The 26465-nt window shown below is 37.0% G+C and overlaps 1 protein-coding gene across 8 annotated transcripts in view; it reads right to left on the reverse strand.

Annotated features, from left to right (window-relative positions):
* Window positions 1–26465, reverse strand: part of TBC1D32 (TBC1 domain family member 32) — a 261800-nt gene that overhangs the window by 62814 nt on the left and 172521 nt on the right. For all 8 annotated transcript variants that reach the window (XM_054558089.2, XM_024248559.3, XM_054558087.2 and 5 more), the window contains 3 exons: window positions 21941–22063; window positions 18528–18636; window positions 17585–17678 (listed from right to left, as the gene is read on the reverse strand). In XM_054558089.2, the coding sequence (XP_054414064.2) occupies window positions 17585–17678; window positions 18528–18636; window positions 21941–22063 (326 nt within the window). The remainder of the gene's footprint in view (window positions 1–17584; window positions 17679–18527; window positions 18637–21940; window positions 22064–26465) is intronic.

Genomic DNA, 26465 nt, shown 5'->3' on the forward strand with positions numbered 1-26465 from the left:
TATAGGTCATCCTGAATAAACATTATAAAAGTATTTTTAAGTAATAAAATGGATATAGGAAGCTAGATGGGGAAATAAGAACAACAAACATCTCATCTTCTTGAGATGTGTCTCTTTGATGCTTTCAATGACTGGAGTATGCTATCCAACTCCTCAAGCTATTTTTAATTTTCTATATGGAAGTTCTGAATTTCCCATACTCCTCTGAGAAAGAAGTCCTCATTCTGAGCATGCTGTAATGCAACATAGTAGAGTGGACTGGCCAATGGAGTAATAACTCCTGGGAAATCTAATTTTAGCTCAGAAAAACAAAAACAAAAGAAATTAAATTACTATTTTACTACCTTCCTGTTCCATACAGAAGGGCATTATGAGGCAATCTCCAGTAGTTCACCTTAACAGCTCCTAACATGCTAACTGGTACTTGCTTTTGACCACAGTACGACTATTCTTTTCCACTCGATCTGCTTGCCTCTTCTCTGTCTTTTGCAGAGGCAGTAAGTTATAACACTAGTACATATAACTAGTGCTTATATTATAGTACTAGCTATAACATTAGTACCATAATATAAGTTATAACACTAGTACATATTATACTACCTATCTACACCCTCAGGTAACAGAGAAATGATATTCTAAGTAGAAATTATTTCTACCACACGGAAGGGAATGTTTTTGTGTGTGATGATGATCTATACATATACTCATATACATGTATTCAAGTGTACATATATACACATATGTATACATATATACACATATGTATACATATATACACATATGTATACATATATACACAGAGAATGTATAGATCAATAGCTTTTAAATGGCCACTTACATTTTAATATGGTGACCCTAAAAATGTTCATAAAGAGAAATAATTGAACCAGATGATGTCTCAAAATTCTTATTTATAGATGAAGAAGAATCATCTAATGGTTAACACTGATGCCAATGTGCTAACAAGAGGCAATTTAACAGATGAGATGCTAACTGTAGCAAACAGAATAAATCTAGAAGCTGGGAGGCAAATGAAGAGGACGCCACCATGTGCACACAACTGAAGTGATTTTTTCCCCACAACAATGAAATTATATCCCAAAATTGTGCAGTGCAAATGATGACTAAACTAACACCTTACAAAATCTGTGAATCATTACATGTGAATCACAAAACAAGAATGGAAAGTAGATGACTCTTGCTGTTAAAATAACTTTGGTGTCTTAAATATTGCTACCTTAAGCATAGTATTTTTTAAAGTGCACTATTAATGTTTAGCTTTATTTAACGATATTTAACCAGACACGTACCTGTTAGAAACACATTTAGCTCTATTTTTTTTTTCATTGAGTTCACACAGAAAGCATCACTATACTCTCCTAGGTATAAAATGAAGCTGGACATGCTTCTCACTTTCCCATTTTCTGCTAAGAGTATATGGTCAGTGACAAAGATATCAGCAATATCAGAATGAGATATTATGAATTGACTAAATCCCTGTAAAAATCTCCTCCTAGGCTATCTATTGCTGCCTAGATCATGCTCTCTTCCTTAACAAAACCACAATAATATCAGGATCACTCTTATTACGAGGAAGTATCAGGTACTAGTTTTAAATTGGGAATAATGTCTTATTCAAACACTTGTGCTTTAGAAACAAACAGAAAGAAAGTAAGAGTTCCTGTCCAGTATGGTGGGAAAATAAGCAATTAAATAAGGCTTAAGATAGTACTACACTCCCTAAAACAGAGCATATGCCAGTAAAGATGTCACAAATGTGTTAGGCCTTGTAAGCTACAGGGAAGTCACTGAAGGATTTTGATTAGAAGAGTAATATAATCTAACCCATGTTTCAGCAGCATCCCTCTGGCTGCTGTGTTGAGAATAGACTAAACACTTGGCAGGACATTGCAGCAGGTAAGAAATGAGAGTGGTAGTAGATGAGTGAGAGTGGTTTTATTTTAGATATGTAGAGTCAAGATTTGCTGACAGATTAGATGTGGGGTATAAAGACAGAGACGAGTGCATGAATGCCGTTAGGTTTATTGTCTGGAGAACTGGGAGCAAACAGTTGCCATTTCTGAAAGGGGAAAAAATGCCAAAGGAACAAATTTTGGGGGAGTATTAAAAATTTATCTGAGACATGTTAAGTTTGATATATATATTCAACTTACTAGGAGAAATGTCAAGTAGACAGTTTAATATATGAGATATGAGTTCAAGGCAAAGATAAGTATTAGAGATATAAATCTGAGAGCCATCAGCATATTGGATAGTATTTCAGTCATGAGATCCTCACAACAGTAATGTAGCTAGAAAAAAAGAAGACAACTGAGAACTCACTATGGGGCTTTCCAAAGTTTAAATGTTAGAGAGATGTGAAATACCCAACAAATGAGACAAAAGAAGAATTCATCAGAGATGCAGGAGGAAAACCAAACAAGAGTATTTTCTGGAAGTCAAATGAAGAAATTGTTTCAAAAAAAGAGGGCAGGTTTGAGTGATACTGCTAGGTGATGAGGACTGAGATCTGACCAGTGGGCTGAATGCCAGTGGAGTTTTAGGGTGAAAGCCTGATTAGCTTACAAGTGGGTCCAAGAGAGAATGGAAAGAGAGTAATGGGAATACTCAGCTAACTCCTTCAAGGAATTCTGAAGTAAAAGGCAGGCCAGAAGTGAGATTTTAGTGAGGGGAAAGTATGTCCAAGAGAAGATATTTTAAATATAAGAGAATAAACACCATGCTTGTTGGCATATCGAAAACATCAAGATGCTCCAAGCCAGAAAATAATAATAAAGAGGGAGATCAGCCCTTAAAAAGAGAGAAATCCTGTCATTTGTGATAACATGGATGAACCTTGAGGACATTGTGTTTGGTAAAATAACCCAGGCACAGAAAGACAAACACTCTATAATCTCGCTTATGTGCAAGCTGAAAAATTTAAACTCATAGAAATGGGGCATAGAATGGTTACCAGAAGCTGGAGGGCAGGGTATTGGGGGAGATAGTCAAATGATACAAAATTTCAGTTAAATAAAAGGAATATGTTTTAAGCTGTCTATTGTACAACATGGTGACTATGTTATTAACAATGTATTATATATTTGAAAATTGCCAAGAAAGTAATTTTAAATATTATCATCAGAAAAATAAGCATGTGAGATTATGCATATGTTAACTGGCTGAATTTAGCCATTCCACAATGTACACATATTTCAAAACATGTTATACATGATAAATATATAGATTGCTTGTCAATTAAAAAATAAATTAATTTTTAAAATTGCAGTGGTAAAAATCAGGTTCACTCAGGAGACTGGTGATAATATAGAAGTCCCTGGTCAAGGAGATCTACCTGAATAGGATTCAATAACAACCAGAAAAGGGTTAATGGGTTAATGGTCTGTATAAAGTTGGATGAAAAGTGATATTAAATGACTATATGATTTGCAGAGGCTAAAGAGTAGACATAGGGCAAGTAGAACAGACAGGTGTGGAGGCTCTAGCTGGAGAGAGAAAACAGTTTAAAGCCTTGAAAGTAAACAAAGCTGGGTAGGCAAGATCAAAAGTGAGGCAATGCTAGTTGAAGACTGATGTGAAGGATGGATGCCTTCCATCATGCTATGCTATAGATGCTAAAAATCAACTGTATTAGGGTTATCCAAGAAACAGAACCAATAGAATTTGTACATATATAGAAGGAGATTTATTATAAGTCACTGGCTCATGTGATTATAGAGGCTGGTGCGTCCAAAATCTACAGTGTTGGCCAGTAGTCTGGAGATCCAGAAAAAGGGAGAAAAGAAAAAGGGAGAACTGCTAGAAGCAAAATCTTTCAGAAGAAACCAGATGGAATGTAGTGCACAAATGGAGAAATTGGTTTTCACAAGTCACACTGGCAGTTCCTTCATGATAATAATAGAAAGCCTAAATTGGCACTGATGTAGTTAAGTGAGTTGATATGCCTCAGGAACACATGGAAGCTCTTTATTGGCTATGTCTACATCATTGATAAAATAGGAAACATGGCTATTAACTAAACGAAGCACGGGGAAGGAGAAGAAGGTTTGAGAAGAGAGAAATTTTGAAAACAGTCATCTAGGAGACTAGAAAAGTAACCTGGAGACGCACCATACTGGTTATACTGGCAGCAGTATATTCACGCCTAAGTCAGTCATCTGCAGTTATATTCTGGGTTACACAGAGGAAGTATTATTACTCCTTTTCCTGAATCATAGATAAGGGGAGAAAATAAAATTATACTTCTCTGAGCACTGATTCCTAGGAACTAATAATATATTTTTCTACTCAAAAGTGTTCATTTAACCTAATTTTCTTATTTGTATTTTTTGAATTTTAGATTCAGGGGAAATATGCACAGGGTTGCTATATGGGTATATTGAGCAACAGTGAGGTTTGGGATACAGATGGTCCTGTCACCAGGGTGATGAGCACAGCAGCCAACAGTAGCTTTTCATCCCATGCTCCCCCTTCCTCCCTCCATCACCCTATCTAGTAGTCCCTATTGTATATTGTTTCTAACTTTATGTGTATGTGTTTTCAATGTTTAGCTCCCACTTATGAGAATATGCAGTATTTGGTTTTCTGTTCTTGCATTAATGCACTTAGAATAATGGCATCCAGCTGCATCCATGTTGCTGCAAAGGACATGATTTCATTCCTTTTTACGGCTGCATAGTATTCCATGGTGAATATGTACCATATTTTCTTTATCCAATCCACAACTGTTGGGCACCTATGTTGATTCCATGTCTTTGCTATTGTGAATAGCTGCAATGAAAATGCGAGTGCATGTGTGTTTTTGATAGAATGAGTTATTTCCTTTGGGTATATAGTCAGTAGTGGGATTGCTAGGTTGAAGGGCAGTTCTGTTTTAAGTTCTTTGAGAAATCTCCAGAATGCTTTCCACAGTGGCTGAACTAATCTGCATTTACACCAAAAGTGTGTAAGTGTTCTCTTTTCTCTGAAGTCCTGCCAACATCTGTTATTTTCTGACTTTTAAATAATTGCCATTCTGACTGGTGTGAGATGGTATCTGTTGATTTGATTGCATTTATCTGATGATTAGTGATAGTGAGCATTTTTTATACTTTTTTTATTTTTTATTATTTTTTTTTTTGAGACGGAGTCTCACTCTGTCACCCAGGCTGGAGTGTAGTGGCGCGATCTTGGCTCACTGCAAACTCCGCCTCCCGGGTTCACGCCATTCTCCTGCCTCAGCCTCCTGAGTAGCTGGGACTACAGGTGCCTGCCACCACGCCTGGCTAATTTTTTTGTATTTTTAGTAGAGACAGGGTTTAACTGTGTTAGTCAGGATGGTCTTGATCTCCTGACCTCATGATCCGCCTGCCTCGGCCTCTCAAAGTGCTGGGATTACAGGCGTGAGCCACCGTGCCCAGCCTCATGTTATTTTTGTCACTTGTATGTCTTTTTTTTTTTTTTTTTTTTTGAGAAGTATCAGTCCATGTCCTTTGCCCATTTTTTAATTGGAATATTTGTTTGTTGGTTGGTTTTACTATACTTTAAGTTCTGGGATACCTGTGCAGAATATGCAGGTTTGTTACATAGGTATACATGTGCCACGGTGGTTTCCTGTACCTATCAACCTGTCATCTACATTAGGTATTTCTCCTAATGCTATCCCTCCCCTTGCCTCCCATCCCCCGAAAGGCCCCAGTGTGTGATGTTCCCCTCCCTGTGCCCATATGTTCTCATTGTTCGATTCCCACTTATGAGTGAGAACATGTGGTGTTTGATTTCCTGTTCCTGTGTTAGTTTGCTGAGAATAATGGTTTCCAGCTTCATTCCTGTCCCTGAAAAGGACATGAACTAATTGTTTTTTATGGCTGCATAGTATTCCATGGTGTACATATGCCACATTTTCTTTATCAAGTCTATCACTGATGGGCATTTGGGTTGGTTTCAAGTCTTTGCTATTGTGAACAGTGCTGCAATAAACATATGTGTGCATGTGTCTTTATAACAGAATGTCTTAAAATCCTCTGGGTATATACCCACTAATGGGATTGCTGGGTCAAATGCTATTTCCAGTTCTATATCCTTGAGGAATTGCCACACTGTCTTCCACAATGGTTGAAGTTTACACTGTGACCAACAGTGTAAAAGCGTCCCTATTTCTTTTTTTTTTAGATGGAGTCTCGCTCTGTCACCTGGGCTGGAGTACAGTGGCACTATCTCAGCTCACTACAGCCTCTGCCTACCAGGTTGCAGCAATTTTCCTGCCTCAGCCTCCCGGATAGCTGGGATTACAGGCATGTGCCACCATGCCCAGCTAATGTTTGGATTTTTAGTAAAGATGTGGTTTCACTATGTTGCCCAGGCTGGGCTCGAACTCCTGACCTCAGGTGATCTGCCTGCCTCAGCCTCCCAAAGTGAAAAGCAGTCCTATTTCACCACATCCTCTCCAGCATCCGTTGTTACCTGACTTTTTAATGATCACCATTCTAACAGGCATGAGATGGTATCTCACTGTGGTTTTGATTTGCATTTCTCTAAAGGCCAGTGATGATGAGCTTTTTTTTTTTTCATGTTTATTGGCTGCATAAATGTCTTCTTTTGAAAACTGTCTGTTCATACCCTTTGCTCATTTTTTGATGGGGTCTTTTTTTTCTTGTAAATTTGTTTAAGTTCTTTGTAGATTCTGGGTATTATTATCTTTAGTCAGATGGATAGATTGAAAATTTTTTCTCCCATTCTGTAGGTTGCCTGTTCACCCTGATGATAGTTTCTTTTGCTGTGCAAGAACTCTGTAGTTTAATTAGATCTCATTTGTCAATTTTGGCTTTTGCTGGAATTGCTTTTGGTGTTTTAGTCATAAAGTCTTTGCCCATGTCTATGTCCTGAATGGTATTGCCTAGGTTTTCTTCTGGGGTCTTTACAGTTTTAAGTCTTACATTTAAATCTTTAATCTATCTTGAGTTAATCTTTGTATAAGTTATAACAAAGGGGTCCAGTTTCATTTTTTGGCATATGGGGTCCAGTTTTCTCATCATCATTTATTAAATAGGGATCCTTTCCCCATTTCTTGTTTTTGTCAGATTTGTCAAAGATCAGATGATTGTAGATGTGTAGTGCTATTTCTGAGGCCTCTGTTCTGTTCCATTGGTCTATATACTTGTTTTGGTACCAGTATCATGCTGTTTCAGTTACTGTAGCCTTGCAGTATAGTTTGAAGTCAGGTAGCATGATGCTTCCAGCTTTGTTCTTATTGCTTAGAATTGTCTTTGCTATACGGGCTCTCTATTGGTTCCACATGAAATTTAAAGTACATTTTTTTCGTTCTGTGAAGAAAGTCAGTGGTAGCCTGATGGGAATAGCATTGAATCTATAAATAGCTTTGGGCAGTATGGCCATTTTCATGATATTGATTCTTCCTATGCATGAGCATGGAATGTTTTTCCATTTGTTTGTGTCCTCTCTTATTTCCTTAAGCAGTGGTTTATAGTTCTCTTTGAAGAGGTCCTTCACATCCCTTGTAAGTTGGATTCCTAGGTATTTTATACCCTCTCTTGCTAGACTGCCCTGGCCAAAACTTCCAACACTATCTTGAATAGGATTGGTGAGAGAGGACATCCTTATCTATGCCAGTTTTCAAAGGTAATGCTTCCAAATTTTGCCCATTCAGTATGACATTGGCTGTGGGTTTCTCATAAATAACTCATTATTTTGAGATACGTTCCATCAATTCCTAGTTTATTAAGAGTTTTTAGCATGAAGGTGTGTTGCATTTTATCAGACTTTCCTGCATCTATTGAGATAATCAAGGTTTTTGTCCTTGGTTCTGTTTATGTGATGGATTATATTTATTGATTTGCATATGTTGAACCAGCCTTGCATCCCAGGGATGAAGCCGACTTGATTGTAGTGGATAGGCTTTTAATATGCTGCTGGGTTCAGTTTGCCAGTATTTTATTGAGGATTTTTACATCGATGTTCATCAAGGATATTGGCCTGAAATTTTATTTTTGTTGTGTCTCTGCCAGGTTTTGGTATCAGGATGATGCTGGCCTCATAAAATGAGTTGGGGAGGAGTCCTTATTTTTCTGTTGATTGGAATAGTTTCAGAAGGAATGGGTACCAGCTCCTCTTTGTACCTCTTGTAGAATTTGGCTGTGAATCCATCTGGTCCAGGGCTTATTTTGGTTGGTAGGCTATTAATTATTGCCTCAATTTCAGAACTTGTTATTGGTCTATTCAAGGATTCAACTTCTTCCTGGTTTAGTCTTGGGAGGGTGTATGTGTCCAAGAATTTATCAATTTCTTCTAGATTTTCTAGTTTATTTGCATATAAGTGTTTATAATATTCTCTATTGGTAGTTTGTATTTCTGTGGGATCAGTGGTGATATCCCCTTTATCATTTTTTATTGTGTCTATTTGATTCTTCTCTTTTTTCTTCTTTAGTAGTCTGGCTAGTGGTCTATCTATTTTGTTAATCTTTTCAAAAAACCAACTCCTGGATTCATTGATTTTCTGAGGGTCTTTCGTGTCTCCATCTCCTTCAGGTCTGCTCTGATCTTAGTTGTTTCTTGTCTTCTGCTAGCTTTTGAATGTTTGCTCTTGCTTCTCTAGTTCTTTTAATTTTGATGTCAGGGTGTTGATTTTAGATCTTTCCCACTTTCTCTTGTGGGCATTTAGTGCTATAAATTTCCCTCTAACACTGTTTTAGCTGTGTCCCAGAGATACTGGTACATTGTGTCTATTCTCATTGGTTTCAAAGAATTTACTTGTTACTGCCTTAATTTTGTTATTTACCCAGTAGTCATGCAGGAGCAGGTTGTTCAGTTTCCATGTAGTTGTGTGGTTTTGAGTGAGTTTCTTAATCCTGAGTTCTAATTTGATTGCACTGTGGTCTGAGAGACTGTTTATTATGATTTCCATTCTTTTGGATTTGCTGAGGAGTGTTTTACTTCTAATTATGTGGTTGATTTTAGAATAAGTGCTATGTGGTGCTGAGAAGAATGTATATTCTGTTGATTTGGGGTGGAGAGTTCTGCAGATGTCTATTAGATCTACTTGTTCTACAGCTGAGTGCAAGTCCTGCATATTCTCATTAATTTTCTGTCTCGATCAACTGTCTAATATTGACGGTAGGGTGTTAAAGTCTCCCACTATTATTGTGTGGGAGTCTAAGTCTCTTTGTAGGTCTCTAAGAACTTGCTTTATGAATCTAGGTGCTCTTGTATTGGGTGCACATATATTTAGGATAGTTAGCTCTTCTTGTTGCATTGATCCCTTCACCATTATGTAATGCCCTTCGTTGTCTTTTTTGATCTTTGTTGGTTTAAAGTCTGTTTTATCAGCAACTAGGACTGCAACTCCTGCTTTTTTATGCTTTCCATTTGCTTGGTAAATCTTCGTCCATGCCTTTATTTTGAGCCTATGTGTGTCTTTGTATATGAGATGGGTCTCCTGAATACAGCACACTGATGGGTCTTGACTCTTTATCCAATTTGCCAGTCTGTGTCTTTTAATTGGGGCATTTAGCTTGTTTACAGTTAAGGTTAATATTGTTATGTGTGAATTTGTTCCTGTCATTATGATGCTAGCTGGTTATTTTGCCCATTTGTTGGCGTAGTTTCTTCATAGTGTCGATGGTCTTCACATTTTGGTTTGTTTTTGCAGTGGCTGGTACTGGTTTTTCCTTTCAATATTTAGTGCTTTCTTCAGGAGCTCTTGTAAGGCAGGCCTGGAGTGACAAAATCCCTCAGCATTTGTTTGTCTGCAAAGGATTTTACTTTTCCTTCACGTATGAAGCTTAGTTTGGCTGGGTATGAAATTCTGGTTGAAAATTCTTTTCTTTAAGAATGTTGAACATTGGCCTCCACTCTCCTCTGGCTTGTGAGGTTTCTGCAGAGAGATCTGCTGTTAGTCTAATGGGCTCCTCTTTGTGGGTAACCTGACCTTTCTCTCTGACTGCCTTAAAATTTTTTCCTTTATTTCAACCTTGGTGATTCTGTCGATTATGTGTCTTGGGGTTGCTCTTCTCAAGGAGCATCTTTGTGGTGTTCTCTGTATTTCCTGAATTTGAGTGTTGGCTTGTCTTGCTAGGTTGGGGAAGTTCTCCTGGGTAATACCCTGAAGAGTGTTTTCCAACTTAGTTCCATTCTCCCCATCACTTTCAGGTACACCAATCAAATGTAGGTTTGGTCTTTTCTCATAGTCTCATATTTTTTGGAGGCTTTGTTCATTCCTTTTCATTCTTTTTTCTCTAATCTTGTCTTCATGCTTTATTTCATGAAGCTCATCTTCAATCCCTGATACACTTTCTTCCGCTTGATTGATTTGGCTACTGATACTTGTGTATGCTTCACAATTTTCTCGTGCTGTGTTTTTCAGCTCCATCAGGTCATTTATGTTCTTCTCTTAACTGGTTAGTCTAGTAGCAATTCCTGTAACCTTTTATCAAGGTTCTTAGCTTACATGCATTGGATTAGAAAGTGCTCCTTTAGCTTGGAGGAGTTTGTTATTACCCACCTTCTAAAGCCTACTTCTGTCAATTTGTCAAACTCATTCTCTGTCCAAAGTTTTGTTCCCCGGCTGGCGAGGAGTTGTAATCCTTTGCCAGAGAAAAGATGTTCTGGTTTTTGGACTTGTCAGCTTTTTTTACTGGTTTTTCCTCACCTTTGTGGATTTATCTACCTTTGGTCTTTGCTGTTGGTGACCTTGGGATGGAGTATTTGCGTGGTCCTTCTTGTTGATGTTGACGCTATTGCTTTTTGTTTGTTAGTTTTCCTTCTAACAGACCCCTCTTCTGCACATCTGCTGGAGTTTGCTGGGGGTCCACTCCAGGCCATGTTTGCCTGGGTATCACCATTGGAGGTTGCAGAACAGCAAAGATTGCTGCCTGTTCCTTCTTGTGGAATCTTCGTCCCAGAGGGACACCCGCCAGAAGCCAGCTGAAGCTCTCCTGTATGAGGTGTCTGTTGAACCCTGCTGTGAGGTTTCTCCCATCTGGAGGTATGGGGTCAGGGACCCACTTGAGGAGGCAGTCTGTCCCTTACCAGAGGTCAAGCACTGTGCTTGGAGATCCACTCCTCTCTTCAGAGCCAGCAAGCAGGAACGTTTAAGTCTGCTGTAGCTGCGCCCACAACCACCCCTTCCCCCTGGGGCTCTGTCCCACGGAGATGGGAGTTTTATCTATAAGCCCCTGACTGGGGCTGCTGCCTTTCTTTCAGAGATGTCCTGCCCTGAGAGAAGGAATCTAGAAAGGCAGTGTGGCTACAGGGGCTTTGAGGCACTGAGGTGGGCTCCACCCAGTCCAAATATCCAGGTGGCTTGTTTTACATTGTGAGGGGAAAACCAACACTCAAGCCTTAATAAGGTGGATACCCCTCCCCTCACCAAGCTCACGTATACCAGGTTGACTTCAGACTGCTGTACTGTCAGCGAGAATTTCAAGCCAGTGGATCTTAGCTTGCTGGGCTCCATGGGGGTAGGATCCACTGGGCAAGACCACTTGGATCCCTGGCTTCAGCCCCCTTTCCAGGGAAGTGAATGGTTCTGTCTCGATGGTGTTCCAGGAGACACTAGGGTACCAACAAAAAAATAAAACAAAAAAAAAAACCTCCTGCAGCTAGCTCGGTGTCTGCCCAAATGGCTGCCGTTTTGTGCTTGAAACCTTGTGGTGTAGGCACCCAAGGGAATCTCCTAGTCTCTGGGTGGTGAATACGGTGGGAAAAGCGTAGTACCTGGGCTGGATAGCACCATCCCTCATGGCACAGTCTCTAATGGCTTCCCTTGGCTAAGGGAGGGAGTTCCCCAAACTCTTGAGCTTCCTGGGTGAGAACAGAGCTACCCTGCTTCTGTTCACCCTCGTGGACTTCACCCACTGTCTAACCAGTCCCAGTGAGATGAACCAGGTACCTCAGTTGGAAGTGCAGAAATCACCCGCCTTCTGCATTGGTCTCACTAGGATCTGAGGACTGGAGCTTTTCTTATTCCTCCATCTTGTCAGGGAATCGGATTATTTGTTTTTTACTTGTTGATTTGTTCAAGGCCCTGTTAGATTCTTGATATTATCTCCCTACCTTACCATATACAAAAATTAACTCAAGATGGATTAATGATTTACATTTAAGATCTCAAACTATAAAATTCCTAGAAGAAAATCTGGAAAACATCCTTCTCGACATAGGCTTTGGCAAAAAACTTATGGCTAAGTTCCCAAAAGCCATTGTAACAAAAACAAAAATTGATAAGTGCGACCTAATTAAAGAGTTTCTGCACAGCAGAAGTAATTATCAACAGAGTAAAGAGACAACCTGCAGAACAGGAGAAAATGTTCACAAACTATTCATCTGAAAATGGTCTAATAGTAAGTGTGTAGGCTTGTTTCTGGGTTCTGTATTCTGTTTTATTGGTCTATGTGTCTGTTTCTGCACCAGTACCATGTCATGTTGGTTACTTTCACCTTATAGTATAGTTTGAAGTCAGGTAATGTGATGCCTCCAACTTTGTTGTTTTTACTTAGTATTGCTTTGGTATTCCAGCTCTTTTTTGGTTCCATATGAATTTTACAATACATATTTCTAATTCTGTGAAAAATGATATTGGTATTTTAATAGGGATAGCACTGAATCTATAAATTGCTTTGGGAAGTATGGCCATTTTAACAATATTGATTCCTACAATCCATAAGCAGAAATATTTTTCCATTTATTCATGTCATCTCTGATTTCTTTCAGCAATGTTTGTAGTTCTCCTTGTAGAACTACTTCCCATCATTAGTTAGATGCATTCCTAGGCTTTAGTGTGTGTGTGTGTGTGTGTGTGTGTGTGTGTGTGTGTGTGTCTACAGCAAATGGGATTATGTTCTTGATTTGGCTTTCAATCTATACTGTTGTATAGAAAAGCTGACTTTTGTTCATTGATTTTGTATCTTGAAATTTTACTGAAATCATTTATCATTCCTAGGGTCCTTTCGTTAGAATCCTTAGGGTTTTCTATGCATAGAATTGTATCATCAGCAAGGGGAGATAGTTTAACTTCTTCTTTTCCTATTTGGATGCTTTTTCTTTATTTCTCTTGCCTAATTGTTCTAGCAAGCACTTTCAGTACTATGTTGAACAAGTGTAGTGAGAGTAGGCATAGTTGTCTTTTTTCAGTTCTCAAAGGGAATGATTCCACTTTTTACCCATTCAGTATAATGCTGTGATGTTAGCTGTGGATTTGTCATAGATGGCTCTTATTATTTTGAGATATGTTCCTTTATGCCTAGCCTATTGAGGGTTTTTATCGTGAAGAGATGTTGGATTTTACTGAGGGATTTTTCTGTGTCTATTGAAACGGTAATGGAGTTTTTGTTTTTTATTCTGTTTATGTGGTGAGTCACATTCATTGATTTGCATATGATGAACCAACCTTGCATCTCAGGAATAAAGTCTAACTTGTGGTGAATTAACTTTTGCTGCTGGATAAAAATATGCTGCTGGATTTCATTTGCCAGTATTTTGTTGAAATTATTTTTGCCCATGTTCATCAAGAATATTTGGCCTAAAGTTTCTTTTTCTGTGTCTCTGTCAGAGTTTGGTATCAGGATAATATTGGCTTTGTAAAATAAGTTATAAAGAAGCTCCTCCTCTTTGACTTTTTGGAATAGTTTCAGAAGGATTGCTATCAGTTCTTTATATATCTAGTAGAATTCTGTATGAATCCATCTGGTCCCAGGATTTTTTTTTTTTTTTTTTTTTGGTTGTTAGGCTTTGTATTACTGATTCAGTTTTGAAACTTGTTATTGGTATGTTCAGGATTTTACTTTCTTCCTGGTTCAATCTTAGGATATCATGTTTCCAGGAACTTATCAATATCCTATAGACTTTCTAATCTGTGTGCATTCAGGTGTTCATAATAGTCTCTTTGTATTTTGATCTTTTGTATTTCTGTGGGATCAGTTGTAATGTCATTTTTGTCATTTTTGACTGTGCTTATTTGGATCTTCTTTTTTTTTTCTTTGTTAATCTAGCTAGCAGTCTATCTATCTTGTTTTTCCTTTTGAAAAATCAATTATTGGTCTCATTTATCTTTTTTATGGATGTTTGTGTCACAATTTCATTCAGTTTTTCTTTGATTTTAATTATTTATTTTCTTCTGCTAACTCTGGAGTCACATGGGCTTTTTTTCTATTTCCTCTAGGTATGATGTTAGATCATTAATTTAAGGTCTTTCTAACCTCTTGATGAAAGCCATAGGACTATAAAGTTATCTCTTAGCACAAATTTAGCTGCATCCCAAAGATGTTAGTAAGTTGCATCTCTATTTTGATTAGTTTCAAAGAAAGTTTTTATTTCTGACTTAATTTCATTGTTCACTCAAGGGTTATAAAGAGCTAGTTGTTTAATTTCCATGTTTTTGTGTAGTTTTGAGAGATCTTCTTAGTATTAATTTCCATTTTTATGGCACTGTGGCCTGAGAGTGTGCTTGGCATCATTTTTAAAAATTCACTGAGATTTATTTTATGGCCAAGCATATGGTCAATCATAGAATATGTTGCATGTGTAGAAGACAAGAATGTATATTCTATCATTGTTAGGTGGAGTATTCTTTGGATACCTATTAGGTCTACTTCATCAAGTGTCAAGTTTAATTCCACAATATCCTTGTGGAATTTTCCGCCTCAGTGATCTGCCTAATGTTGTCAATAGGGTGCTGAAGTCCATTACTATAATTTAGGGGCTATATAAGTCTTTTCCTGTGTCAAGAAAAACTTGTTTTGTGAATCTGAGTGCTCTAATGTTGAGTGCATATATATGTAGGATAGCTAAGTCTTCTTGTTTACTTGAACACTTTATCATTATGTTATGGCCTTCTTTATTCTTCCTGATTGTTGTTGGTTAAAAGTCTACTTTATCTGATACAAGAACTGCAACACCTGCTCTTTTATGTTTTCCATTTGCGTGGTAGCTTTTCTCCATCCCTTTGAGCCTGTGAGTGCCATTACATGTGAGATGTGTCTCTTGAAAACAGCAGACAGTTGGGTCTTATCTTTCTATCCAGCTTGCCACTCTATGCCTTTTAAGTGGGGTGTTTAGGCCCCACTAATTCAAGGTATTAGTACTGATATGTGAGATTCTGATCCTGTCACTGGGTTGGCAGTTTGTTGTTTTACAGACTTGATGGTGTAATTCCTTTATACTGTCTGTGGGTTATGTGCTTTAGTGTGTCTTTGTGGTAGCAGGTTTTGATCTTCCATTTCCATGTTTAGCACTCTCTTAATGACCTCTTGTAAGGCTGGTCTGGTAGTAATGAGTTCCCTTAGTAGTTGCTTATCTGAGAAGGATTTTACATTTCCTTTACCCTGAAGCTGAGTTTGGTGGGATATTAAATTCTTGGTTGAAATTTCTTTACCTTAAAAATGCTGAAAATAGGCCTCCAATCTCTTCTGGCTTTAAGGTTTCTGCTGAAAAGTCTGTTGCTAGCATGATGAGGTTCCCTTTGTAGGTGACCCAACCTTTCTCTCTGGCTGACTTTAAGTTTTTTCTTTTGCAATGACTTTGGTAAATCTGATAATGATGTGCCTTGGGGATGGTTATCTTGTATAGTATCTTGCAAGTGATCTCTGTATTTCTTAAATTCTTATGTCTACATCTCTAGCAAACTTGGGAAAATTTTGATGGACTTCAAATGTTTTCCAAGTTACTTACACTCTCTCCTTCCCTCTCAAGAATGCCAATGAGTCATAGATTTGGTCTCTTTACATAATCCCATATTTCTTGGAAGTTTTGTCATTTTTAAAAATTATTTTTTCTTTGTGTCTGACTTAGTTGATTCAAGAACCAGTCTTCAAGCTTTGAGATTCTTTCCTTAGCTTGGTCTATTCTGCTATTAATACTTCTGACTATGCTTTATGACTAATCATGAAATTCTTAAAGTGAATTATTCAATTCCAAAGGTTCAGTTTAGTTCTTTCTTGAAATGGTTATTTTTTCTTTTAGCTCCTGGATCATTGCACTGGATTCCTTGGATTTCTAGGACTAGGTTTCAACTTTCTCCTGGATCTCAATGCTCTTCCTTACCAGCCAGATTCTGAATCCTAGGTCTGTCATTTCATTCCTTTCAATATGGTTAAGCACCACTGCTGGGAAACTAGTGCATTTGGTTGGAGGTAAGAGGACACTCCGGCTTTTTGAATTGCCATGTGGAGGGCTGGTGTTCCTTTAACTGTGAGGTAAGTTGAGTATACTCAGTTGGCTTTGTTTCTGGGTGCTTTCAGAGAGCTATAACTCTATACAGAATCTTTATTTGTGGCTGAATTTTTGCCTTAAGTGTCACAGGCACTGCATACTGGCAAAATGTTTTTGGTGTTGTAATTTGGGCTTCTATCCAGTAGGTAGCGTTTAAGAGTGGTGGCCTGCAGATAGGCCATGTAGCTTCATCTTTCATCTTAGAATTCTCTAGCCTAAAAATTCTGTTTGAATTTTAGTGGCTCATAAGATAATGTCTAAACACCTGAGTTTGATCTCCACTGGTCTTATGGCTGGGCTTACATGTTCAGTCTTACTTCCTGTCACTCTTGCTGTCACATTCCAAATCTCAGACATTATTCAACTACCACAGTTCTCTGACTATAACTTGCTTCTTCCAGCCCCTCTGCTTTTTCCTCTGCCAAAAAGAAAAAATGCTCTTCTCTTACTCAGAAAATAAATATTTAAACTACATGCCTCATTATATACATATTCTTCTTTGGAAGAGTATCCTGCTTATGTACTATCCTAGCAGGCTATACATTTTTCTATTTAGTTCCCATCACATTGTACTGCTATACAATTATCTAATTATTTGAATGCATTCTATAAGAGTTCATGACTCCACAAAGGTGGGAATTATAATCTTCACTAATTTCAGTTGTTGAGTATACAAGACCTGTGTATAGCACATAGCAGTTACTAAAAATTACTACTCTGTTGATACATACCTAGAATTAATTGAACAAATCAAAGACCATTACTTTTTTTTTAATCAAACAACTGTTGCTACTGGACAGATCAGCTACACCTTAGCAACAAGAAGTAAGAATTATTAGCCTCATACGAATAGTCATGCATTGCTTAACAATGAGAATATATTCTCAGAATTGCATCCTCAAGCGATTTTGTCACTTTGTGAACACTGTAGAGTCATCTTACACAAACATAGAGGGTATAGTCTACTCTACACCTAGGCTACATGGTGCAGCCTATTGCTCCTAGGCTACAAGTCTATACAGCATGTTACTGTACTGAATACTGTAGGCAATTGTAGCACAATGGTATTGTGCATCTAAACATATTTAAAGATTTTAAAAGGTATAGTAAAAATGTGGTATAATAATCTTATAAGACCACCTTTGTATACGTGGTCCATCATTAACCAAAATGTCATTATGCAGCGCATGACTGTACCAAGTTAGTAAGAAACATGAGGAAAAAAATACAAAGAAATAGGCATAAATGCACACATGTATACATGCTAAATGCAGTCAATATTCATCTTCCTTAATATTTTCTTTTTTTCAAATTATAACAAAAGCTTTAAAAATAATATGGCATTTGATGGTAAATATTTTACCTTGTTTTATACCAGCATTTCTTGTAATGTCTGACAGATAGCAGTTTGGCAATGGATATGATGAAAACATTGGCCAAGGATATGGATTATCACTCTAAAAAAGAAGCAAGACAGATGACTTTAGGAAGTGGTCTAAAATAATATTGAATTTTAAAGCTATCTGAAATATCATTAACTTAAACTGGCTTTTCTTGCTCATAAATTCTGCAGTTGTTGCCCAACTAACCAAAAGCTATTTGATACTATACTTCAATATTCCAATGAGTAATACTTAAAACAAGCTGTAACAGAAACAATATTAAATTAGTACTGAGGACAAATATATGGTAACTTGTAGCAAGCAGAATTGATAATGATAAATTTACTGTGTTTTTTTTCATAAAAGGAAAATTGTAATCTTCAAAAGAAACCTGTGGTTTTTTCCACAAAACTTTTTCTTGTGCTGCCAGTCATTTCTATCTTATCTTTCCGAGAGTGACAGTCAAAGCAAGAAGGTTCTTAACAACAACGAAAACAAATGAAAAACCTTCATGAGAAACCCATACTTGAATATTGATGGAAGGAGAGGTACTCAATGTTTCCAATAAAATAAAAAATAATATGTCATTTAATAATAAAAGTTAAGTATCATGAATGAGAAAGACATTGAAAGTAAAATATTCAAAGGCGCACAAGAAAAATGACAACTTTTTAATAAAACAATACCTACTCTACTACACATGCAAACAATACCTACCCTACGTTAGCATTCATGACCCTTAGACATCAAAAATATTATTTTAGTTTGAAAGTATTTATTTGCATCCTAAATATTCTCAAGTAATAAGTTCAACTCTGTGATGTAGATAGTTAAGAGGTAAAGTTTAGGGTGACTTTGAGTTGGCTATCTTGCTTCAAAATATGTCAGAAAAACACATCCCACTGCTCTTTGCCCCACACTCACCTTTTCGAGTATCCTCGGAGGCAAAATCCGTTCCAATGGCCCACCAACAAGATTTATTCTAACAAGAACATGATTTCTCTCCACTGATAAGCCATCAATTATAAAGTCCCTGAAAAAATAAATATATCACCTTTGTCATCCTTTTGATTGAATATGTGTTAATTTTTAACTCAAGTCTCTGGATTGTAAAGAAAAAAGGCAGAAATATTTATCAATCTATTTCTTTTTCTTTACTGCATTTAACATTTATATAGTTTTATTAAGTTCAGGGTGCCTGTGCAGGATGTGCAGGTTTGTTACATAGGCAAACGTGTGCCATGGTGGTTTGCTGCACAGATCATCCCATCACCCAGGTATTAAGCCCAGCATCCATGAGTTATTCTTCCTGATGCTCTCCCTCCTCTCCAGCTTCACCCTCTAACAGGCCCCAGTGTGTGTTGTTCCCCACCATGTGTCCATATGTTCTCATCATTCAGCTCCCACTTATAAGTGAGAACATGGAGTATTTGGTTTTCCATTCCTATATTAATTTGCTGAGGATAATGGCCTCCAGCTCCATTCATGTCCCTGCAAAGGACATGATCCTTTCTATAGCTGCAAAGTATTACATGCTGTATATGTATCACATTTTCTATTATTGATGGGCATTTGTGTTGATTCCGTGTCTTTGCTATTGTGAATAGTGCTGCAATGAACATAAGTGTGCCTGTATCTGTCTAACAGAAGGAGTTATATTCTTTTGGGTATATACCCAGTAATGGGATTGCTGGGTCTAATGCTATTTCTGTCTTCAGGTCTTTGAGGAGTTGCTACACTGTCTTCCACAATGGTTGAACTAATTTACACTCCCAACAGTGTAAAAGCATTCTTTTTTCTCCACAACCACACCAGCATCTGTTGTTTTTTGACTTTTTAATAATAGCCATTCTGACTGGTGCGAGATGATATCTCATTGTGGTTTTCATTTGCATTTCTCTAATGATCAGTGATGTTGAACTTTTTTTCATATGTTTGTTGGCCACATGTATGTCTTCTTTTGAGAAGCATCTGTTCATGTCCTTTGCCCACTTTTTAATGGGACTGTTTGCTTTTCTCTTGTAAATTTGTTTACGTTCCTTGTACATGCTGGATATTAGGTGTTGTTAGATCTTTGTCAGATGGCCAGATTGCAAAAAGTTTTCCCTATTCTATAGGTTGTCTGTTCACTCTGATGATAGTTTCTTTGCTGTGCAGAAGCTTTTTAGTTTAATTAGATCCCATTTGTCAGTTTTTGTGTTTGTTACCATTGCTTTTGGCATCTTCCTCATGAAATCTTTGCCCATGACTATGCCCTGAATGGTACTGCCTAGATTTTCTCCTAGGGTTTTCATAGTTTTGGGTTTTGGGTTTACATTGAAGTATTTAATCCATCTTGAGTTGATTTTTGTATATAGTGTAACTGAAGGAACATATCACAAAATAATAAGCACCATATATGACAAACCCACAGACAGTATCATACTAAATGAGCAAAAGCTGTGAGCATTAGCCTTGAAAACTGGCACAAGACAAGGATGCCTTCTCTCACCACTCCTATTAAACATATTATTGGAAATTCTAGCCAGGGTAATCATGCAAGAGAAAGAAATAAAGTGCATTCAAACAGAAAGAGAGGAAGTCAAACTGTATTTGTAGATGACATGATCCTATATCTAGAAAACCCCATCATCTCAGCCCAAAAGCTTCTTAAGCTGATAAGCAAAGTCTCAGGATATGAAATCAACATGCAAAAATCGCTTGCATTCCTATACACCACCAACAGGCAAGCCAAGAGCCAAATTATAAATGAACTCCTGTTCACAACTGCCACAAAAAGAATAAAATACCTAGAACTACAGCTAACAAGAAAAGTGAAGGACCTCTTCAAGGTGAACTACAAGCCACTGCTCAAAGAAATCAGAGATGACACAAACAAATGGAAAAACATTCCATGCTCATGAATAGGAAGAATCAGTATTGAGAAAATGACCATGCTGCCCAAAGCAACTTATAGATTCAATGCTATTCGTATTAAACTATATTGACATTCTTTACAGAATCAGACAAAAAATATTTTTAAATTCACGTGGAACCAAAAAAGAGCTCGAATAGCCAACACAATCTTAAGCAAAAAGAACAAAGCTGGAAGCATCACACTACCTGACTTCAAACTATAAGGCTACAGTAACTAAAATAGCATGGTACTGGTACAAGAACAGACACATAGACCAATGGAACAGAATAGAGAACCCAGAAATAAGGCCAAACTTCTACAACAATCTGATCTTTGACAAACCTGACAAAAACAAGCAATGAGGAAAGGATTCTCTACTTAATAAATAGTGCTGGGAGAACTGGCTATTTGCAGAAAATTGAAACTGGACCCCCTCCTTATACCATATACAAAAGTCAATGTATTTCTTAAAATACAAAAGCTAAATTCACTTTTCATTTTAAGTTCTCTTTGCTAGACAGCAAAAAATTGATGGCGATACAATGACATTAATTAAAGAATACTTTCCCTGATAAATATTACTGCATTTAAAGAAATGGAATTAGGACATGCATTATTTCTACAGTGACTTCAACAATCATATTTTCAGTCAAGGTTTTCTTAAGTTTTAAACCTGGTGCCTTAAATTCAAAATCTAAATGTTGCTTAGGAGTAGCTTCCATACTCAGCAGCTGTTAATCTTTTCCTTCTACAAAAAACCTAGAGTATCAAGTAATATACTCCATAATAATTTTCCAAGACCTGGCTAAGATGCAGACATACTCTTTTTTAAAATTAATTACAGACATAAAGGCAATGCCAGCTATTGAATGTGTATTTGACAACAGTCAGCCAAATTGAGGTAATGGCAAGTGTGATTTATTAATGAAAAAAATTATCAGGATATTACCATAACCTCATTTTGGAAATAATCAGAATTTATGACTTTGAACTAACATAATTAAGAGGATGGAATAAAGAATGCCTCTGCAAAGGACACAAAATCAAAAATTTTGTTCAATGGGTCATCTTACAATAGCAGCTGAATTAAAAGGTGATACGGTTTTATGGAACCATTAATAAAGTTAGGTCTTACCTAATATTTTATGTATTACATATATATACACACATACCACATACATACATACACACACACACACACACACACACACACACGACAAAAGCAACAGACTTGAAAGTAGTACTCTGCAAGCACTCTCCAAACACTTCTATCATAATCTTTCTGTGACATTTACACTTTAGTTGCTTTGTATTCTGTTATTTAAATTGATTGAATTTAGAAAGCAGAAAAACATTAAACAAACTATATCAAAAATTACTGTCTTAACAAAACATCTCTAAAGAAAACTGCTGTTACTCTGTTTTAATCACCCATTTTTACCTGTGGCTCTCAGAAGTCTCCAAGATATTTTCTTCTTGAGCATTTAGTAACATTTCAGATACCTGATACTGAGTCTCTAACAGGAGAAGAGTGTCCAGATCACAGCATATCACACTTAATAACCTATATAAAAAAGAAAAATAAACGTAGATTGTGTAAAATATGTCCCAAAAGCATAATTACATCCTTGATGTCTCAAAGTAATAACTGTACATCAAAATATAAATCTAACAGAAAGTATCATTTAGTTATTTCAGATATATTTTTAATCAATTAGAATAGTAATCTCCTCTTCAAAAGTTGTTCTTACTGAGTATTTTTAAGACCATGGGTAATTTCCAATCTAGATTTTTTAAAATGTATCTAAATCTACATAAATAGTAAATTTTCCTCTCAACTGCCACTTAATTTAAAAATTCGTCAGAGAATTTTAGCAAATCCAGAAAAACTCCAAATTGCCACAACTTTTTATTCAGCAGTTAATTACCAAAGTTATGACAGAATCATCATTTTGCTGCCAATCTAGAAAATGTTCATTAGATAAAATGTCAGTGGCTAATTTTATAATTGTCAGATCAAGCTAAGAACACCTAAGCCCACTTTTGGGTTAGCTAAGAACACCTAACCCAAAAGCATGGAGGAGGGAGAAAAACAGCATATCACAGAAATGTTTAACCACAAAATAAATTGAAGGGCAGCCAAAGGCAGTAAAAATAGGACAAATGGTGCTGAGGAAGGGAAAGAATGAGACAGGATATTGTGGCCATCCATGATATATATATATATTCTCTCCTGAATGCCACCACGTAAGATGTGCCTTTCATCTTCCACCATGATTATGAGGCCTCTCCAGCCACGTGGAACTGTGAGCCCATTAAACCTCTTTTTCTTTACAAACTACCCAGTCTCGGGTATGTCTTTATCGGCAGCATGAAAATAGACTAATACAGTAAATTTTGGGCTCCTCCTACCTTTAAGTCAACAGGCTAAGGAGTTACAATGTTGGCTGGGGTGACTGACCTGGACTATCAAGATGAAATCAGTGTACTACTCCACAGTGGAGGTAAGGAAGAGTATGCATGGAATACAGGAGATCCATTAGGGTGTCTCCTAGTATTACCATGCCCTGTGATTAAGGTCAATGGGAAACTACAACAGCCAAATCTAGGCAGGACTACAAATGGCTCAGACCCTTCAGGAATGAAGGTTTGGGTCACTCCACCAGGTAAAAAAAAACATGACCTGCTGAGGTGCTTGCTGAAGGCAAAGAGAATACAGAATGGGTAGTAGAAGACGGTAGTCATCAATACCAGCTACGACCATGTGATCAGCTGCAGAAATGAGAACTGTAATTGTCATGAGTATTTCCTCCTTATTTTGTTAAGAACATGCTTGTGCATGTATACACTTGTACTAAGAAAATATCTTCATTTTATTTCCTTTCTCCTTTATCATGTGACGTAGAGTTAGTGACTTCATATCAGCATTTAAGTGTTGTTAACTTTATATAACAGCATTTGGGTTGGGGATTGGTGTGTTTCCAGTTGTACAAAGGATAGTTATATTATGTTAGGTGTAATTATAATCCTTTTGTTGTCTTTATTTGGAGATTACTTACGATTTCAGATGTTTATGAGCTCACATTGACAAAGGGTGGACTTGTGATGGTTAATATTGACTGTCAACTTGATTGTATTGAAGGATGCAAAATATTGTTTCTGGGTGTGTCTGTGAGGGTGTTGCCAAATGAGATCAACATTTGAGTCAGTGGGCTAGGAAAGGCAGATTCACCCTCAATCTGGGTGGGCACAATCTAATCAGCTACCAGCACAGCCAGAATAAAAGCAGGTAGAAGAGCGTGGAAAGACTAGACTGGTTTACTCTTCCAACCTACATCTTTCTCCCATGCTGGATGCTTTTCGGCCTCCAACATTGAACTCCAAGTTCTTCAGCTTTGGGACTCAGACTGGCTTCCTTGCTCTTTGCAGGAGCAAGGTTTCCTTGCAGATGGCCTATTGTGGGATGTCACCTTGTGACTGTGTGAGTCAATACTCCTTAATGAACTCCCTTTTATATATACTTGTATCCTATTGGTTCTGTCCCTCTAGAGAACCCTGACTAATATAAACATAAAAGCAAAATAAATTTCCAAGAAGAAAAACAAAATAAAATTCTCAAAAATGAGGAGTATAACCCAAGAGGCAATGCCTAATCCTCTGTTTTCAACAGTGGAAATGGAATACACAAGACCCCCAATATGACACCAAGAAGCAGAAGGAGCACAGTGGAACCAGAAGTCACAAAAAACTCCATTAATAATTAATTACTAGTTAGATTATAGAGACAATTACTAACAAACAGAAAACTGTCTACCTCCATATCAAGATATATGGGGGGTACCAGGGGAGGGGAGAGGATGGCCTGAAAAAGGAACAAACACACACATACAAAATTTGGGCCTTTAGAAGAATTCCATCTAACCAGGAGCATGACCCTAGCTTCTCTAGCTTCTCTTAAGCATAAGCCTCCTACAAACAGCTGCTGTGAAAAAGCTCACATCTCTCCAAAAAGAAGTACCATACAAAGGTGCTATAAGAAAAAATTTAAAAAAAAAAGATAAATAGATGGAAGATACATACTAAAAAAAAAGTTGCCTTTAAATACTTAAACTGTGAACACACAATTTTCTATGAATTAAACAAGTTTGATAAAGCAGTGGTCTCCATTAAGCTCATTGCACAAAATAAAAATCTATGAACACAGGGAAGAAACAGCAACCAGAAAAAGTAAAACATGAGCTGGCAGAGCTAAGGAATGAAATAGAAGAATAAAACTGTCATAGAAATGAAAGTATAATTGCAAACAGTAAAAAAGAAAACAGATACTGTTAAGAAGATAATAACAAATGTAAGGAACAGAATGACAAAAATGTGAAAAATATAATGGAAATAAGGAGTTTAAATTATTGATTTCTTGAAGAGAAAATTGAAATAATCTAACATGATATATCTTTAAAGATATTAGTCAAGAAATTCTCCCCGGGAGAAAAAAAAGTCATCAATCTAAGTACATAAACTGTACAATATGTCCCAGAGTAAACTGAATCAAAAGAGTTAGCACAGAGACAGAACCTGGTAAAGTTAAGCTTAACAAGTAACAAAGAACCATTGGGGTATCCAGGCAAAACGACCAAGTTACTACAAGGTGGAGTGAGGGACATGGAAGGAGAGGAAATCAAATTGTTCCAGACATAGCTGCAGCAACATTCAATACCAGAACAGTAGGACAAAACTGGAAGGAGGTCTAACATGATTAGATATTAAAACATATTACAAACTGTAAGAATTTAAACAGCTTTAATGAAAAAGCAAAAGAAAGTCAAGACATAGACTCTAATACACACAGGAATTTTAAATTATGTTAAGAGTAAAGGGACCAGGCATAGTGAATCATGCCTGTAATCCCAGCATTTTGGGAGGCTGAAGCAGACAGATCACTTGATTCCAGGAATTCGAGGCCAGCCTGGGCAACATGGCAAAACCTGTCTCTATTAAAAATACAAAAAATTAGCTGCTCACGGTGGCACACACCCATAGGTCCCAGCTACCGGAGAGGCTGAGGTGGGAGAATCACCTGAGCCCAGGGGGTCGAGGCTGCAGTGAGCTGTAATTGCACCACTGTACTCTAGCCTGAGTGACAGACCCTGCCAAAAAAAAAAAAGTGATAAGATTTGCTGGTGAACTAATTATGATGTAGAGTAAAAGAAGAAAGAAATCAAGAATGACTCTTGGGTGTTTAGTTTGAACAATAGGGAGGATCATGTTATCATCAACCCAGATATATAAGGCTGTAGGTTAAGAAGGTTTAGGGAGACACTTTTCTTTCTTTAGGCTACTAAACCACTGAATAGATAATGAAAATGACTGTCAGTGGATTTTGAGTTAAGATTTGAAAAGAGAGGTCTACAGTATCTGGATGTACAATGAGGTGATCCAAGGTGAATTGGGGCAACTTTATGAGTAAATACATACCTGGACTGAATTCTGCTAATTAGGGAATGAGTAAATCTAAAATAACAAATGACGTAAGACTTTTAAAATCTTACAAGTACTAGAAATAATGTAAAGCTTAGCAAATTTAATCCAGCAGTTAATTAAAATAGTACCATATTGTGACCAAGCACATTTCATTCCAGGGATAAAAAGAGAGTTTAACATTAAAATATCTCCTGATGTAATTTATGACATCAATATGTAACAGAAGAGAGACATATAATCATTGGAACAGATGCTTAAAAGCTCTTTGATTTAAGATTCAACATCTACTTTCTATTCCTTGTCCTCCAAAAAATTCTGAGTAAATTAAAGAAAGGTTACCTCTTTAATATGATTTTTTAAAAGACAAATCTATCTCAATACAAGATCTAAAAGCAAAAACAGGAAAAGCATTCCCATTAAAGTCATCAGGAAGGCAAAACTGCCCATTATTTTTTAACATCGTTCTAGAAATCCAAGATAATGCAAAA

Source organism: Pongo abelii, chromosome 5, assembly GCF_028885655.2.
Source record: "Pongo abelii isolate AG06213 chromosome 5, NHGRI_mPonAbe1-v2.0_pri, whole genome shotgun sequence".
Taxonomy (NCBI): domain Eukaryota; kingdom Metazoa; phylum Chordata; class Mammalia; order Primates; family Hominidae; genus Pongo; species Pongo abelii.